General features: G+C 42.9%; 1 protein-coding gene across 3 annotated transcripts in view; it reads left to right on the top strand.

Moving 5' to 3' along the window:
- Window positions 1–18205, top strand: part of LOC121549880 (dipeptidyl aminopeptidase-like protein 6) — a 335968-nt gene that overhangs the window by 307639 nt on the left and 10124 nt on the right. For all 3 annotated transcript variants that reach the window (XM_041861836.2, XM_041861838.2, XM_041861837.2), the window contains exons 8-18: window positions 179–299; window positions 4803–4957; window positions 5247–5344; window positions 5568–5691; window positions 6182–6220; window positions 9273–9380; window positions 9856–9947; window positions 12629–12676; window positions 14461–14579; window positions 16385–16432; window positions 18053–18151. In XM_041861836.2, coding sequence (XP_041717770.1) covers window positions 179–299; window positions 4803–4957; window positions 5247–5344; window positions 5568–5691; window positions 6182–6220; window positions 9273–9380; window positions 9856–9947; window positions 12629–12676; window positions 14461–14579; window positions 16385–16432; window positions 18053–18151 — 1051 coding nt within the window. The remainder of the gene's footprint in view (window positions 1–178; window positions 300–4802; window positions 4958–5246; window positions 5345–5567; window positions 5692–6181; window positions 6221–9272; window positions 9381–9855; window positions 9948–12628; window positions 12677–14460; window positions 14580–16384; window positions 16433–18052; window positions 18152–18205) is intronic.

Here is an 18205-nt window from a genome sequence, read left to right as displayed (position 1 = left end):
TTCTTTCTTTCTTTCTTTCTTTCTTTCTTTCTTTCTTTCTTTCTTTCTTTCTTTCTTTCTTTCTTTCTTTCTTTCTTTCTTTCTTTCTTTCTTTCTTTCTTTCTTTCTTTCTTTCTTTCTTTCTTTCTTTCTTTCTTTCTTTCTTTCTTTCTTTCTTTCTTTCTTTCTCTTCCCATAGATTTTTATTTTTGAGAATAACATCTACTACCGTTCGACGGTGGAGAGCCGATCGATCCGTCTGGTTTCCACCGGCAAGGAGGGGGTCATCTTCAACGGGCTCAGCGATTGGCTGTACGAAGGTGAGGTGACACTTTGATTGAAGTGTGTATGTAGTCTGTGTGTGTTAAAGTGTGTATGTAGTCTGTGTGTGTAATCTGTGTACGTGTCGACTGTCGACCCATGACCCACCCCTACCCCCAGATTAGTTTGAATTCGATTTTAAGATGCAGTGGAGCTCTCCCAACAGCAATATTAGTCTAACTCCATTTAAACCTTGACATATACTTGTGAAGCGCTGAAGGTCTGTCAATTTACACTAATAATTTATGAAGGAATATGAATCTTTCAACGAGACGGGAGGGAATTTAGCCTGAGCTTGACCTGCCTTACAACGTAGACCTGCTTAACATATTTGTATTTGTATTTGTATTTATTATGGATCCCTATTAGCTGTTGCCAAGGCAGCAGCTACTCTTCCTGGGGTCCAGCAAAATTAAGGCAGTTATATATTTTAAAACATTACAATACATTCATAACAGATTTCACAACATATTAACTGTCAATCAATGGAGATCTCTGTTTGACAGACTGTGGTCATTCTGCAGTAACACATCAAACATTTGTGTTTGTGTGTTTGTTTAGTGGTGACATAGGGCGGCAGGTAGCTTAGTGGTTAAGAGCGTTGTGCCAGTACCCGAAAGGTCGCTGGTTCAAATCCCCGAGCTGACTAGGTGAAAAATCTGCCAATGTGCCCTTGAGCAAGGCACTTAACCCTAATTGCTCCTGTAAGTCGCTCTGGATAAGATCGTCTGCTAAATGACTAAAATGTAAATGTATAACCCGTGAAGGGGAGAGAGCCCTTCCCAGGTTGTGTAATATCTGTTTAGATCTGGACCAGACGACAGCAGGGTCAGACACAGGGAGGAAAGCTCTCCCTGGAGGAAAACACCACGCTTGCAGTCTACTTTTGTAGTAACCGTTTAAAACATACAGTAGATGAGATTATCATTGTGTGTGTGTGCCCCCCTGTCTGTGTTTATGCCTATGCCTATGCCTGACAGTGTGTGTGTGTGCCCCCCTGTCTGTGTTTATGCCTATGCCTGACAGTGTGTGTGTGTGGGACACTGACAGTCTTGTGTAAGGGGAGTCAGAAAGACAAACACCCAAGGTGATTATAGAATGTTTGTCATCTGTGGCCTGTCTGTCAGACTAACTGACGTGCTGGAGCAGACAACATCCTGAAATATGATGTGAGACGGAGAAGCCTGGCACGGCACGATAATAGTCACACACACTGTTGATACGCACTGTGTCTGTATACCCCATGGAGTTTTGGCTGGGATTGCACATTTCGCACACTGAGAAGCTTATGTTTGTTGATTTGTTTGTGTTTGTTTGTGTTTACGGCAGTGTGGTTTATCGGCGGTGTTGTTTATCGGCGCTCCAGCTGAATGTGTAAGCTTCTTCTCTGAAAAAAATATAGAAGTAAACAACTGTGTGTGTGTGTGTGTGTGTGTGTGTTTAGTACATATAATATCCTATCTAAGCTCTCTGTAAGCAGGCAGTTCGGTTGAATCTCTGTCGTGCTTCTACTCTCATTCACCAGTGGACTCAGTTCTAGTTCTATATTAATGCTGCCCCCTACTGGACTGGACTCATTCTGCACCATGTGTTCTTCGTTCAATTCACATTTCTCAAGTGGCAATTTTAGCATGTAAATCTTGGTGCGGCAAAAAAAATAATGTTTTAGATGCATGCCAGCAAAGCCACTACACAACACAACACAAAATTAAAAATACATGAATTGCACTATAACTGTGACAAACGGTGCCCACAAACTGTTAGGGCCTACATAAAGCTGTCTCAACAGCAGAGCTTTCTTTTCCGCACCATGTAGTGAATCCTTACCACTGCTACACCTGGCTATCAGCGAAGCCTTGTCTGGCAGCGAAACAGTTCATTCAGCCTCATTTACTGCCTTTTTAAAAAACATAGCAGATATGGCTGACTTGCTTAAACAAATGTGGTTTCTACTGACAATTGAGATGTACAAACTATGGCATAAGGGGACGATGAGCAGATAAGAGGCAATCCGTAATTTAGATTAAGACATTAATGAGCGAGCTAGGACGGACGTAGTCAATATAACTATTTGTTCAGCACTTTTGAAATGTACAGCGACAGAATTCAGGACATGGGACATTCTTACAGTATTCTCCCTGTACACCAAGTCAGAACTGTAGGATAAATAAAGGGGGCTTATAAGCAGACAATGAAAGCTCTTAATATATTCAATGATTACATTTCTCTAAAACAGGCTATAGGCTACATGTGCACCATCAAGTTAGAACAGTAGGCTAAATTATGAGGGGGAAAGGGACCAAATTATTAGGGTGAAGCACATGGGCTACTAAGTACTTAGTATTACTTTCTTAGCTACAGTATACATATCTCCCTGGCATATTCCATCATTTATGCAGCAGCATACAATACATTTTTGGACTCACCTTGTTGTACTGTGCTCACTTGAACAGGAAGGTGGCGCTGCGGTCCTTCTTGTGGGCTCTAGAAAGAGGCCCGAAATCCCGACTTGAAATTCAGAGTTGGATGACCGTTCAAAATTATTTCCAGTATTTTCCCAGTCGGAGCTATTTTTATCGGAGTTCCCAGTTGTCTTGAACTCACTGAAGTCTGACATTTCCCAGTTCCGAGTTTCCAGTTGTTTTGAACGCGGCAGAAGTCATGCTGGATTGACAGCATGGCCAATGTATTCAAATGTATCTGGCCCATGGCGTTACCCCCTTTTTCGGGATATCCAATTGGTAGTTACGATCTTGTCTCATTGCTGCAACTCCCCTATGGACTCGGCGAAGGTCGAGAGCCAAGCCACACTGCTTCTTGACACAACGCTCGCTTAACCCGGAAGCCACCCGCACCAATGTGTCGGAGGAAACACTGTCGAACTGACGACCGTAGTCAGCTTGCAGGCGCCTGGCCCGCCACAAGGAGTCGCTAGAGCACGATGAGACAAGGACATACCGGCCGGCCAAACCCTCCCCTAACCCGGACGACGCTGGGCCAATTGTGCGCTGCCTCATGGGTCTCCCGGTCACAGCCGGCTGTGACACAGCCTGGGATCGAACCCGGGGCTGCAGTGAAGCTTTAGCACTCATTGTTGAATTTGCGATTTCCAACTTGTTGTGTAATGTTTATGTCCAATGGCCGATGAGCACCGATACGTTTTATCTATAATTTGTCTTCATATGACAAGAATTGAAAAGGATTTGATGCATGATGATGACTGCTTGTCTAGCTTGCTAGCTAAGATTTTGAAAGTATGATGTTGACATGATCAGTCCAATCAAAGCTAAGGTAGATATAACGTGATTTGACGTCATTTTATCTGTGGCCAATGACCTTGAGCCTTGTTGGATGGGCACTTCTAATGTAAGTTTGAAAACTGATATGTGACACGTGTTAATGCAAAAATAACATGCAAGACACACATTAAAATGTTTTATAATAATTAACAGGTGGGGCTCAAAACAGGCAGGGCTCTGCCCCGCCTGCCCTGAATGACGGGTCGCCACTGCATTTCTCCTTATCTGTCCTATCACAAATTGTCTTCGCAAAGATAAGACTCTACACAGGAAGCACTACTCTTATCATAGCATATTCTGTTTGATCAGTTAATGATTGTTGAATTGTGTGCTTATAGTTACAGTATGGGCATAGTCCTGGTACAGAAATATGACTCTCCTTCTCATTAGTTTGGCCCACCTGATTCTGTCAGATTACAATCATTAGCTTCTATTGCCCACCTGCCTCAGTAACAGGCCGCTCATGCATAAGTAATGTGCGTGTTAGGCAGTGAATAATTTAGACTCAGTGAGTGTGTGAACCAGGGGGACTGCTCACCTGGGTAATCATAGCTGTGGAGATAGAAACAGCTCAAAGGACATGGAAACAAAGGTTCACACAAACACACACACACACACACACACACACACACACACACACACACACACACACACACACACACACACACACACACACACAGTGTTTTTATGCCTGTGTGTGTGTCTTCACCTGGCACTGCCTGTCAATAGAGCCCCTTCTGGGGTGTGAGTGTGTTTCATGTTATCCATATCACTCTGCATAATCTCAGACACACACACAGGCTCCGTAGGGATGCACAAGAGGTCACAGGTTTTTGATGAAGTAAGCCAAGCCCCAACAGCACACTTTCTGTGTACCTCAGCATCAGAAAAGGGGTCTCACACACATACACACACTCCAGTGGTTGGTCGATGTTCCTCTCCAATGGTTGGTCGATGTTTCTTTCTTGTGAGATTAAAAGCAGTGTTTTGATTTATGACCAGAACATACTTCAGCATCTTTATTAATTTTACGACAGCATTAGACTATGCATCGCAATTGATGTTTGTGTCAGTATTTAACATGACCGATGTATCTGACACATGTAATGTGGTTCCATTCAAACATAGTGGGTTTCTGTTAGAGTTTCCCCATCTTCATTATTAATGAAAACTAAAGGACATTTCTCTCCTGTCCTTTTCCAGAGGAGATCTTCCAGACCCATATTGCCCACTGGTGGTCTCCGGATGGTGCTCGGCTGGCATATGCCACCATCAACGACACCATGGTGCCCAAGATGGAGATCCCTATGTTCACAGGAACTACTTACCCTACCGGGAGGGAGTACCACTACCCTAAGGTTAGAATAGTATAATTACTAACCTATTACCGACAAAACGTGTTCTATTACAACGCTACACCACAGTAAATTGTACCACCACTCAAAGGTACGTTATCATGAAACACACATAAAGGTAAAAAAGTACAACCAATCTTGGGAAATGGGAAGATATTCCAGCATGGAGTTAGTTCTGTCTACAGGTGTGACCTTCCTGAGGCAGATGCACTTAAAATGTCCAATAAGAACAGTTGTTTTATTAGTGGCATTTGCACTCATAGTGTATCTCTCCTCTCTGTCCTCCGTGCAGGCTGGGGAGGAAAATCCAGTCATCTCTTTGTATGTGGTCAACCTGAACGGGCCCCTGCACACCATCGAGATGAGGAGACCTGAAGACCAGAGGATGGGGTACACAACCACACTACCCTTATTAATCTAACCTCCATATACAATACTACTCAACTCCTAATAGCACATAGGACTACTATATATAGCACGGTTATATACCCTTATGGCTTTTAAAGGGATGAACTCTGTTACACATGCAATATGTCAGTAGAACGTTCCTAGTCCTTTATCCTAGATGATGTATATACATTAATAAACACTCTTGTTTCTGTTTGTTTTACAGAGAGTACTATGTCACTATGGTGAAATGGGCGACTACCACCAAACTGGCGGTGAACTGGTTAAACAGAGCCCAGAACATCTCCATGCTCACACTGTGTCAGGCCACCACTGGCGTCTGCACTAAGGTGCGTGCGTGTGTATCTGTGTGTGTGTGTGTGTGTGTGTGTCTCTGTGTGTGTGTGTGTGTGTGTGTGTGTGTGTGTGTGTCTCTGTGTGTGTGTCTCTGTGTCTGTGTGTGTGTGTGTGTGTGTGTTTGTGTCTCTGTGTCTGTGTCTGTGTGTGTCTGTGTGTGTGTGTCTGTGTGTGTGTGTGTGTGTGTCTGTGTGTGTGTGTGTGTGTGTGTGTGTGTGTGTGTGTGTGTGTGTGTGTGTGTCTGTGTGTGTGTGTGTGTGTCTGTGTGTGTGTGTCTCTGTGTGTGTGTGTGTGTGTGTGTGTGTGTGTGTGTGTGTGTGTGTGTGTGTGTGTGTGTGTGTGTGTGTGTGTGTGTGTGTGTGTGTGTGTGTGTGTGTGTGTGTGTGTGTGTGAGTGAGTGTGCATCCTCTAGCTACAAACACAGCTGTTTTTCAGCCCACTTCGTTAGCTTTTCTTAAGCTTAAGCATATTATGTATTTTTAGAAACATGAGGACGAGAGTGAAAGTTGGCTACACAGACAGGTAAGAAACAAACATGAACGTGATTCAAGTACATATCATGCCTTTTTAGGGCTGTTAATCTGTATTTTCAGTAGTGCTACAGAGTGGAATGCCAATCCATCATTTCTAGATATGTTATAAATATGTTTATATACACTACCGTTCAGAAGTTTGGGGTCACTTAGAAATGTCTTTGTTTTCTAAAGAAAAGCACTTTTTTTGCCCATTAAAATAACATAAAATTGATCAGAAATACAGTGTAGACCTTGTTAATGTTGTAAATGGCTATTGTAGCTGGAAACGGCTGATTTTTTATGGAATATCTACATAGGCGTACAGAGGCCCATTATCAGCAACCATCAGTCCATATCTCAGTCTGCCCATCTTAATCTTTTATTTTTATTGGCCAGTCTGAGATATGGCTTTTTCTTTGCAACTCTGCCTAGAAGGTCAGCATCCCGGAGTCGCCTCTTCACTGTTGACGTTGAGACTGGTGTTTTGCAGGTACTATTTAATGAAGCTGCCAGTTGAGGACCTGTGAGGCGCCAGTTTCTCAGACTAGACACTCTAATGTATTTGTCCTCTTGCTCAGTTGTGCACCGGGGCCTCCCACTCCTCTTTCTATTCTGGTTAGAGCCAGTTTGCGCTGTTCTGTAAAGGGAGTTTCTTGGCAATTTCTCGCATGGAATAGGCTTCATTTCTCAGATCACGAATAGACTGAAGAATAGACTGACGAGTTGAGAGCTCCTGAGTGGCGCAGTGGTCTAAGGCACTGCATCGCAGTGCTAACTGTGCCACTAGAGATCCTGGTTCGAATCCAGGCTCTGTCGCAGCCGGCCGCGACCGGGAGACTCATGGGCGGCGCACAATTGGTCCAGGGTAGGGGAGGGAATGGCCAGGCAGGGATGTAGCTCAGTTGATAGAGCATGGCGTTTGCAACGCCAGGGTTGTGGGTTTGATTCCCACAGGGGGCCAGTATAAAAAAAATATATATGTATTCACTGACTGTAAGTCGCTCTGGATAAGAGCGTCTGCTAAATGACTAAAATGTAAATGTAAAATGTTTCAGAAGAAAGTTATTTGTTTCTGGCCATTTTGAGCCTGTAATCGAACCCACAATTGCTGATGCTCCAGATACTCAAAACATCTCAAGAAGGCCAGTTGTATTGCTTCTTTAATCAGCACAACAGTTTTCAGCTGTGCTAGCATAATTGCAAAAGGGTTTTCTAATGATCAATTAGCCTTTTAAATGATAAACTTGGATTAGCAAACACAACGTGCCATTGGAACACAGGACTGATGGTTGCTGATAATGGGCCTCTGTACGCCTATGTTCCATAAAAAATATTCCATAAAAAATCAGCCGTTTCCAGCTACAATAGCCATTTACAATATTAACAATGTCTACACTGTATTTCTGATCAATTTCATGTTCTTGTAATGGACAAAAAAATTGCTTGTGACCCCAAACTTTTGAACGGTAGTGTATATGTTTATATGTTTATATACAATACCAGTCAAATGTTTTGACACTCATTCCAGGGTTTTTCTTTATTTTTACTATTTTCTGCATTGTAGAATAATAATGAAGACATCAACACTATGAAATAACACATATGGAATCATGTAGTAACCAAAAAAGTGTTAAACGATTCTTCAAAGTAGCCACCCTTTGCCTTGATGACAGCTTTGCACACTCTTAGCATTCTCTCAACCAGCTTCATGAGGTAGTCACCTGGAATTTCTTTCCTTCTTAATGCGTTTGAGCCAATCAGTTGTGTTGTGACAAGGTAGGGGTGGTATACAGAATATAGCCGTATTTGGTAAAAGACCAAGTCCATATTATGGCAAGAACAACTCAAATAAGCAAAGAGAAACAACAGTCCATCATTACTTTAAGATATGAAGGTCAGTCAATCCGGAAAATTTCAAGAACTTTAAAAATGTATTCAAGTGCAGTCGCAAAAACCATGAAGCGCAATGATGAAACTGGCTCTCATGAAGACCGCCAGAGGAAAGGAAGACCCAGAATTCATGGTCTTCATGGTCGAATTGCTGCAAAGAAACCATTACTAAAGGACACCAATAATAAGAAGAGACTTGCTTGGGCCAAGAAACACGAGCAATGAACATTAGACCGGTGGAAATCTGTCCTTTGGTCTGATGAGTCCAAATTTGAGATTTTTGGTACCAACCGCCGTGTCTTTGTGATACGCAGAGTAGGATGATCTCCGCATGTGTGGTTCCCACCATGAAGCATGGAGGAGGAGGTGTGATGGTGTGGGGGTGCTTTGCTGGTGACACTGTCTGTGATTTATTTAGAATTCAAGGCACACTTAACCAGCATGGCTACCACAGCATTCTGCAGCGATATGCCATCCCATCTGCTTTGCGCTTAGTGAGACTAATGACCCAACATATTAAGAAGGAGAGTGATGGAGTTCTGCATCAGATGACCTGGCCTCCACAATCACCCGACCTCAACCCAATTGAGATGGTTTGGGATGAGTTGGACCACAGAGTAAAGGAAAAGCAGCCAACAAGTGCTCAGAATATGTGGGAACTCCTTCAAGACTGTTGGAAAAGCATTCCAGGTGAAGCTAGTTGAGAGAATGCCAAGAGTGTGCAAAGCTGTCATCAAGGCAAAGGGTGGCTACTTTGAATAATCTCAAATATAACATTATTTTTTTTACATTTTAGTCATTTAGCAGACGCTCTTATCCAGAGCGACTTACATGAGCAATTAGGGTTAAGTGACTTGCTTAAGGGCACATCGACAGATTTTTCACCTAGTCGGCTCGGGGATTAGAATCAGCGACCTTTCGGTTACTGGCACAACGCTCTTACCCACTAAGCTACCTGCCGCACATATGTTTTGATTTGTTTAACACTTTTTTGGTTACTACATGATTCCATATGTGTTATTTCATAGTTTTGATGTCTTCACTATTATTCTACAACGTAGAAAATAGTAAAAAATTAAGAAAAACACTTGAATGAGTAGGTTTGTCCAAACTTTTGACTTGTATTATATATGTTTATATACAGTATATGTCATATGACTGTTGTACAGAATGAGGAGCCGTTGTTCTCCAAAGACGGTCTGAAGTTGTTCTTCACCAGAGCCATCCCACAGGGAGGCAGGGGCAAGTTCTTCCACATCTCCATGTCCATCACACAGGTACTGTACATTCCCCTTCTACATTCTCTCTTCTGTGTTCTGCATGAGGGCTTCCATACGCTACAATTACTGCCTACAGCAAGGTACAGCATAGCATAGACAACACCACTCCAGAGGGTGAATGGGCAAGACCAAAAATGTAAGTGCCTTTGAACGGGGTATGGTAGTAGATGCCAGGTGCACCGGTTTGTGTCAAGAACTGCAACGCTGCTGGGTTTTTCACGCTCAACAGTTTCCCGTGTGTATCAAAAATGGTCCATCACCCAAAGGACATCCAGCCAACTTGACACAACTGTGGGAAGCATTGGAGTCAACATGGGCCAGCATCCCTGTAGAACGCTTTCGACACCTTGTAGAGTCAATGCCCTGACAAATTGAGGCTGTTCAGAGGGCAAAAGGGGCGGGGTGCAACGCAATATTAGGAAGGTGTTCTTAATGCTTGCTATACTCAGTGTGTCTCTTCCTCGCTCTTCAGCCCAACACCAGCACAGACACGCTGCAGTCGATCACGTCTGGAGACTGGGACGTCACCCAGGTCCTGGCCTACAACGAGGACATCCAGCTCATGTGAGCTCCTGACGCAGCTGGGCCACACACACACACACACACACTTACATATACAGTTGAAGTCGGAAGTTTACATACACCTTAGCCAAATACATTTAAACTCCGTTTTTCACAATTCCTGACATTTAATTATAGTAAAAATTCCCTATCTTAGGTCAATTAGGATCACCACTTTATTTTAAGAATGTGAAATGTCAGAATAATAGTAGGGATAATTATTTATTTCAGCTTTTATTTATTTAATCACATTCCCAGTGGGCCAGAAGTTTACATACATTCAATTAGTATTTGGTAGCATTGCCTTTAAATTGTTTAACTTGGGTCAAACATTTCGGGTAGCCTTCCACAAGCTTCCCACAATAAGTTGGGTGAATTTTGGCCCATTACTCCTGACAGAGCTGGTGTAACTGAGTCAGGTTTGTAGGCCTCCTTGCTCGCACACGCTTTTTCAGTCCTGCCCACAAATGTTCTATAGGATTGAGGTCAGGGCTTTGTGATGGCCACTCCAATACCTTGACTTTGTTGTCCTTAAGCCATTTTGCCACAACTTTGGAAGTGTGCTTGGGGTCATTGTCCATTTGGAAGACCCATTTGCAACCAAGCTTTAACTTCCTGACTGATGTCTTGAGATGTTGCTTCAATATATCCACATAATTAATGTGGATAATCCTTCCTCATGATGCCATCTATTTTGTGAAGTGCATCAGTCCCTCCTGCAGCAAAGCACACCCACAGCATGATGCTGCCACCCCCGTGCTTCTTTGGCTTGCAAGCGTCCCCCTTTTTCCTAAAAACATAACGATGGTCATTATGGCCAAACAGTTCTATTTTTGTTTCATCAGACCAGAGGACATTTCTCCAAAAAGTATGATCTTTGTCCCCATGTGCAGTTGCAAACCGTAGTCTGGCTTTTTTATGGCAGTTTTGGAGCAGTGGCTTCTTCCTTGCTGAGCGGCCTTTCAGGTTATGTCGATATAGGACTCGTTTTACTGTGGATATAGATACTTTTGTACCTGTTTCCTCCAGCATCTTCACAAGGTCGTTTGCTGTTGTTCTGGGATTGATTTGCACTTTTCGCACCAAAGTACGTTAATCTCTAGGAGACAGAATGCGTCCTGAGCGGTATGACGGCTGCGTGGTCCCATGATGTTTATACTTGCGTACTATTGTTTGTACAGATGAACATGGTACCTTCAGGCGTTTGGAAATTGCTCCCAAGGATGAACCAGACTTGTGGGGGTCTACCATCTTTTTTTCTGAGGTCTTGGCTGATTTCTTTTGATTTTCCATGATGTCAAGCAAAGAGGCACTGAGTTTGAAGGTAGGCCTTGAAATACATCCATAGGTACACCTCCAATCGACTCAAATTATGTCAATTAGCCTATCAGAAGCTTCTAAAGCCATGACATAATTTTCTGGAATTTTCCAAGCTGTTTAAAGGCACAGTCAACTTAGTGTTTGTAAACTTCTGACCCACTGGAATTGTGATACAGTGAATTGTAAGTGAAATAATCTGTCTGTAAACAATTGTTGGAAAAATTACTTGTGTCATGCACAAAGTAGATGTCCTAACCAACTTGCCAAACTATAGTTTGTTAACAAGACATTTGTAACCTATACACCTAAGTGTATGTAAACTTCCGACTTCAACTGTATATGCCTTCACATCAGTGGAGGCTGCTGAGTGGAGGATGGCTCATAATAATGGTTGGAACGGGCAAATGGAATGGCATCAAACACATGGAAACCATGTGTTTGATATATTTGATACCATTCCACTTTTTCCGCTCCAGCCATTACCACGAGCCCATCCTCCCCAATTAAGGAGCCACCAACCTCCTGTGCTTCATATGTGGTATACACAATTTGTTTTCTGTGATTATGACACAAACACCTAAAACAAACACTTCAACAAACCTCTTTCTCTCTCCCTCGCTCTCCCTCTCTCTCTGGAGTAGAGTAGAGTCTTTATTATCCCCAGGGGCACGTAGTAAAAACACATTGAACACAAGACAATAAAGTAAATAGGCATTTTAACGTTATAGATTTAGCCGGTGGTAACTTGTGGAATAGACACCGGCTGGAATGAGGTTTTAACCAATCAGCATTCAGGATTAGACCCACCCGTTGTCACCAAAACAATAAATGCAGCAATATGTACACAAGTAGCAGTACTACTACAGCTGATAGCAGCTGGCATGAAGGAGAGTTTGGATCTAGTCATTTTAAACTTGGGAAGCCGCTCTGAGAGAAGCAACCTAAATTCATCAAACAAGATATGCTGGGAGTCCCTCAGAATGGATTGCGCCTTACGTATGACTCTCTCTCCCCCCTCTGTCCTGTCAGATTTGTTCCTGGCCCACTTAAGTTTCTAAAAAGACTCTCTCTTCACCTCATATATGTTACATCTCTTCCAGTGGCAAGACCATGCTACAGCTGGATCTGTTGGTACTCTAGCTGCTTATACCTCCCCGAAGCCGACATGTTTCTGTTCAACTGTCCCGCTGGAACCCCCTACACTCTTTACACTAACCTACCTTTCTCACTTCCTAGACTCCTTACATTTGTGACTATGGCAATGTTTCAATGACGTAATGTTGCGTGCACCCATGCATTTGTTATATTATGTATTAGTTGAACATACGTCCAACATTAAATGTTAATTATTATGTATCTTGCAGATACTTCTTGAGCACCGAGGATGATCCAAAGCGAAGGCACCTCTACAGGTAACACATACATACAGTGGGGAAAAAAAGTATTTAGTCAGCCACCAATTGTGCAAGTTCTCCTACTTAAAAAGATGAGAGAGGCCTGTAATTTTCATCATAGGTACATGTCAACTATGACAGACAAATTGAGAAATAAAATCCAGAAAATCACATTGTAGGATTTTTAATGAATTTATTTGCAAATTATGGTGGAAAATAAGTATTTGGTCACCTACAAACAAGCAAGATTTCTGGCTCTCACAGACCTGTAACTTCTTCTTTAAGAGTCTCCTCTGTCCTCCACTCATTACCTGTATTAATGGCACCTGTTTGAACTTGTTATCATTATAAAAGACACCTGTACACAGCCTCAAACAGTCACACTACAAACTCCACTATGGCCAAGACCAAAGAGCTGTCAAAGGACACCAGAAACAAAATTGTAAACCTGCACCAGGCTGGGAAGACTGAATCTGCAATAGGTAAGCAGCTTGGTTTAAAGAAATCAACTGTGGGAGCAATTATTAGGAAATGGAAGACATACAAGACCACTGATAATCTCCCTCGATCTGGGGCTCCACGCAAGATCTCACCCCGTGGGGTCAAAATGATCACAAGAACGTTGAGCAAAAATCCCAGAACCACACGGGGGGACCTAGTGAATGACCTGCAGAGAGCTGGGACCAAAGTAACAAAGCCTACCATCAGTAACACACTACGCCGCCAGGGACTCAAATCCTGCAGTGCCAGACGTGTCCCCCTGCTTAAGCCAGTACATGTCCAGGCCCGTCTGAAGTTTGCTAGAGTGCATTTGGATGATCCAGAAGAGGATTGGGAGAATGTCATATGGTCAGATAAAACCAAAATAGAACTTTTGGTAAAAACTCAACTCGTCGTGTTTGGAGGACAAAGAATGCTGAGTTGCATCCAAAGAACACCATACCTACTGTGAAGCATGGGGGTGGAAACATCATGCTTTGGGGCTGTTTTTCTGCAAAGGGACCAGGACGACTGATCCGTGTAAAGGAAAGAATGAATGGGGCCATGTATCGTGAGATTTTGAGTGAAAACCTCCTTCCATCAGCAAGGGCATTGAAGATGAAACGTGGCTGGGTCTTTCAGCATGACAATGATCCCAAACACACCGCCCGGGCAACGATGGAGTGGCTTCGTAAGAAGCATTTCAAGGTCCTGGAGTGGCCTAGCCAGTCTCCAGATCTCAACCCCATAGAAAATCTTTGGAGGGAGTTGAAAGTCCGTGTTGCCCAGCGACAGCCCCAAAACATCACTGCTCTAGAGGAGATCTGCATGGAGGAATGGGCCAAAATACCAGCAACAGTGTGTGAAAACCTTGTGAAGACTTACAGAAAACGTTTGACCTGTGTCATTGCCAACAAAGGGTATATAACAAAGTGTTGAGAAACTTTTGTTATTGACCAAATACTCATTTTCCACCATAATTTGCAAATAAATTCATAAAAAATCCTACAATGTGATTTTCTGGAATTTTTTTCTCATTTTGTCTTTCATAGTTGACGTGTACCTATGATGAAAATTACAGGCCTCTCTCATCTTTTTAAGTGGGAGAACTTGCACAATTGGTGGCTGACTAAATACTTTTTTTCCCCACTGTAGCTCTGAATAACTGTCTCTAATGCTGTCCTCTTCTGTTGTGTTATTTTGGTTTCACTTGGTTACAATTTAGGTGCCAGTTGTCCTGGATGCTTCGGGGGCTTTGCTCTCAGTCTGAAAAATGATATAGGAGAAAGACTTGGCTCAGTGTCCTCTTGTTGTGTTTGCAGTGCGGACACGGTGGGCCCCTTCAACAGACGCTGTCTCTCTTGTGACTTCTACGAAGGCTGTGGCTACGTCAGAGGCTCCTTCAGCCACAGCATGAGCTTCTTCCTGCTCAGCTGCAAAGGTGGGAGCCACCGGTTGGTCAGTCCGTCTGTCTGTCTGTCAATCGGTTGGTTTGTCTGTCCCCAAGTTATCTATTTTTTCAATCATATGAACCTTTGGTCCCTCACCTCTGAGAGACACACTCAGAGACATTTAATTAAATGTATATGTTGGTTACAGATTATATTTGGTCACAAACACAATCATTTGTGCAGTGTATTTCAACAAAGGCCTCTACTCAAAATGTATATCAACAGGGTCTAACAGCAGCAGCCCAAAGATTCAAGTTTCAAGTTCTAATGTCACGTGCACAAGTACAGTGAAATGCCTTTCCTGCAAGCTACAAACCCAACAATGTAGTAATCAATATCAATGTAGCACTAAAAATAACATAAGGTAGAATAAAAACTCACAAGATTCTCATCCTCTCACTGAACTCTGGAACCACACAGGACAGCTACATCTACCTGTGTTTACTGAGTCTGCCTCTGAACCTAATACAGTTTTAATCCCTCACTCCCATCCTGCCCCTTGCCCGATTTCATTTATTTGACACGATTGTGATATCATTACAGCGCTGAGAGAGATTGCCTGGCCTACTTTGCAGAGCCACAAATGTTTCTTTCTAGCATGTTCTCAATTTGCTAAGTGCATCGATCATTTCATTATGTTTCCCCTCCAAGTGCAGTGCTGTGGTTTAGGAGACAGTGAGAGAGTATATTTCTACAGGGGCTTGTTTGTTTGGAAGCTAGCTCCGGAACACTCCAGATGCTATTTCGGTTGTGTTAAATTAATTGAATAAGCTAACAATAGCCTCCCCAACAATAGCAAGGAGGTCTGGATAGCATCTTTTGTGCTTGTAGAAAAACATGTTAAGTAAAAATTATTTGTAGAGGCTTGAGTCTGTTCTCTGCAAGCAGACAACGACAGGCTTTCAGACTTTGATCAATGATGTTTTGATGTTGTGTCTGAACTTCTTCAATGGCTTAAACCCATGGGTGTTGGGTTTAAAAATAAAAATAAAATTGTCTCAGTGTTCTATCGACAAGGTGCAATTTTAAAGTACAGATTCTAAAGGACAATTTATTGAGTTCAAATGATTCGATTTTGCAAGTCTTTTTAGAAATGGATAATTAAATAACCCTTTCCCATCCTTCTGCTGCCCCAGAACTATGGACAGTGGGGATGAATTTTGAACAATGAAGGCACTGTTGTACAGATGTAGGATCTTAATTGTATCACCCTGTTGCAGGAGAACTGTCCTACAATGCAGGAAATGTAAAACGTGTAGTGTATTTGCAGTTTAAAAATACTTCTGAAACACAGGAGGTTGGTGGCTCCTTAATTGGGGAGGATGGGCTCGTGGTAATGGCTGGAGCGGAATAGGTGGAATGGTATCAAATACATCAAACATGGTTTCCATGGTTTCCATGTGTTTGATGCCATTCCATTTGCTCCGTTCCAGCCATTATTATGAGCCTCCACTGTTCTGTTTGCAATTTTCACTTTGAAATTTCAGACTTAGACTTACGAAAAATGTATCAACACTTACAAAAATGTAAATTAATTATAATCAACATAATAATTTGCATTAACGGTTGCTGCAGGATTCTTTTCCTGCTGTAGCAAAGTGACTCAAATTAAGATCCTACATCTGTACATGACAAGGAGCCACAGAATGTCCTCGTAAACCGAGACAAGACCGAGACGAACCAGAGTAGTGCCACCACAAACTAATGGGAACATATCTTGGTTTCAATACAAGAGAAATGTCTGATATTGATGTCTTATTTGGTCACATTTGTTTCTCTTTTGATCTTTCGCCAGGCCCTGATGTCCCGTTTGTAGCAGTGTACAGCACACAGGAGAGACAGAGTGAGTCTTCTAGTTAGGATTCTATTTGGATTCTGTTACATGAAAACACCATAGGTTAGGGGTACTCTACTCTTACTCTACGAGGTCCGGAGCCTGCTGCTTTTCTGTTCTACCTGATAATGAATTGCACCCACCTGGTGTCCCAGGTCTAAATCAGTCCCTGATTAGAGGGGAACAATGAAAAAAGGCAGTGGAACTGTCTTAGAGGTCTAGAGTTGAGGGTCATGGGTCATAAGAGGAATACGTCACACTAAAAAATAGACCACCCAGACACACAATGCATGGCCTTTCTTTCCTCTGTCTTCAATATCCCTTTTTCTCTTGACACGCACACACGCATGCACGCACAGACACACACACGCACACACACACACAGACACACACACACGGACACACACACGCTCACACACGCACACACACACGCGCACGCACACACACAGACACACACGCACGCACGCACACACACACACACACAGACACACACACACACACATGCACGCACACACACACACTAACTCCATTATACTGAGATCTGTTTTCTGACTTACCATGTGACTGTCAGGGAGAAGATGATTCGTGTCAGGAAGCAGATGATTCGAGGGACACTATGCACACACAAACGGGCACGCACACACCTGTAGGACATCCACTCCTCTCCATGAATAAAACATTCAGCATCACCCCTGAAAAACTCTTTAACACCATGGAGATAAAATAACTATCTATCTCTGTGTTTACAGACAGTTAACAAATTACAGAATTAAAGCCCTCCCCTCCATCCCTGATTCATAAAATAAGCACCCACAACTGTGTGACCTCATCAAACGGGGTCAGCATACTAAGATTTGCCATTGTCAGCACAACGAGCACAGTCTTCTGTCTGCTGAGTCACTGTTTGCAGCCTCAGCCCAGTCGGTTGGCAGACATACTGATTAGATTACCTAGCTGGGTGGATGTCCTCATAACAACATGACCTTCACACTGTAATGAAAGACGTCCACTGTCTTTGTTTACGGTTGATTACAGCATGTACACTTGGAGGAATAGACATGTGGACAGAGTATACTAAATAGCCTACTCTGCAGTCATATTTTAGTGCATATAGTAACGTTTAGAGGTAAAAAACTAAGCTAAACTAAAAAAGAAACTCTGCTTTCTAACTGGAACCATTAAAGTAGTTCTGAAATTTGAATTGAACTGCTGATATGGGGGGGATAACAACCCTGCTGAATTTTCTGTGTTTGGTGTGTACTCTGCAGAGACCACACACACACACAGACCACACACACACACACACACACACACACACAGACCACACACAGACATTCAGTCTGGAGAGAACACACTCCCTGATGAAAACACCCACTCGTTTTGTTACTAGTCCAATCTCAATCTCAGCATGGCAAGATAAGGCTTGTCAAGGCTCAACTCGAGGGTACAAGCCATTCTGAAGTCTTAATTGATATTTACTGCCTACATTGCTGATCTGTCTTTATCACAGTGTGTCAGTGGAGAGGGTGGACACCTATGCCCTTTAAACACCTACAGTACCTGCCCTTAGACCATGGTAGCCATAGCAACCTTAGCCATAGACTAAGGCCATGATGTTTGTCACTGCAGAGGTGTTTGACCTGGAGACCAATGAGAATCTGAGGATGAGGCTGGACTCCATGCAGATGCCCCGAGTGGAATACAAGGAGATCAACATCGAGGATTACAGTACGTTATGTTCAAATCAAATCAAATCAAATTTTATTGGTCACATGCGCCGAA

This window comes from Coregonus clupeaformis, chromosome 34 (genome assembly GCF_020615455.1).
Source record: "Coregonus clupeaformis isolate EN_2021a chromosome 34, ASM2061545v1, whole genome shotgun sequence".
In the NCBI taxonomy this organism is placed as follows: Eukaryota; Metazoa; Chordata; class Actinopteri; order Salmoniformes; family Salmonidae; genus Coregonus; species Coregonus clupeaformis.
Note: the sequence above shows the minus strand (reverse complement) of the source record. Positions and strands in the feature narration are given on the sequence as shown.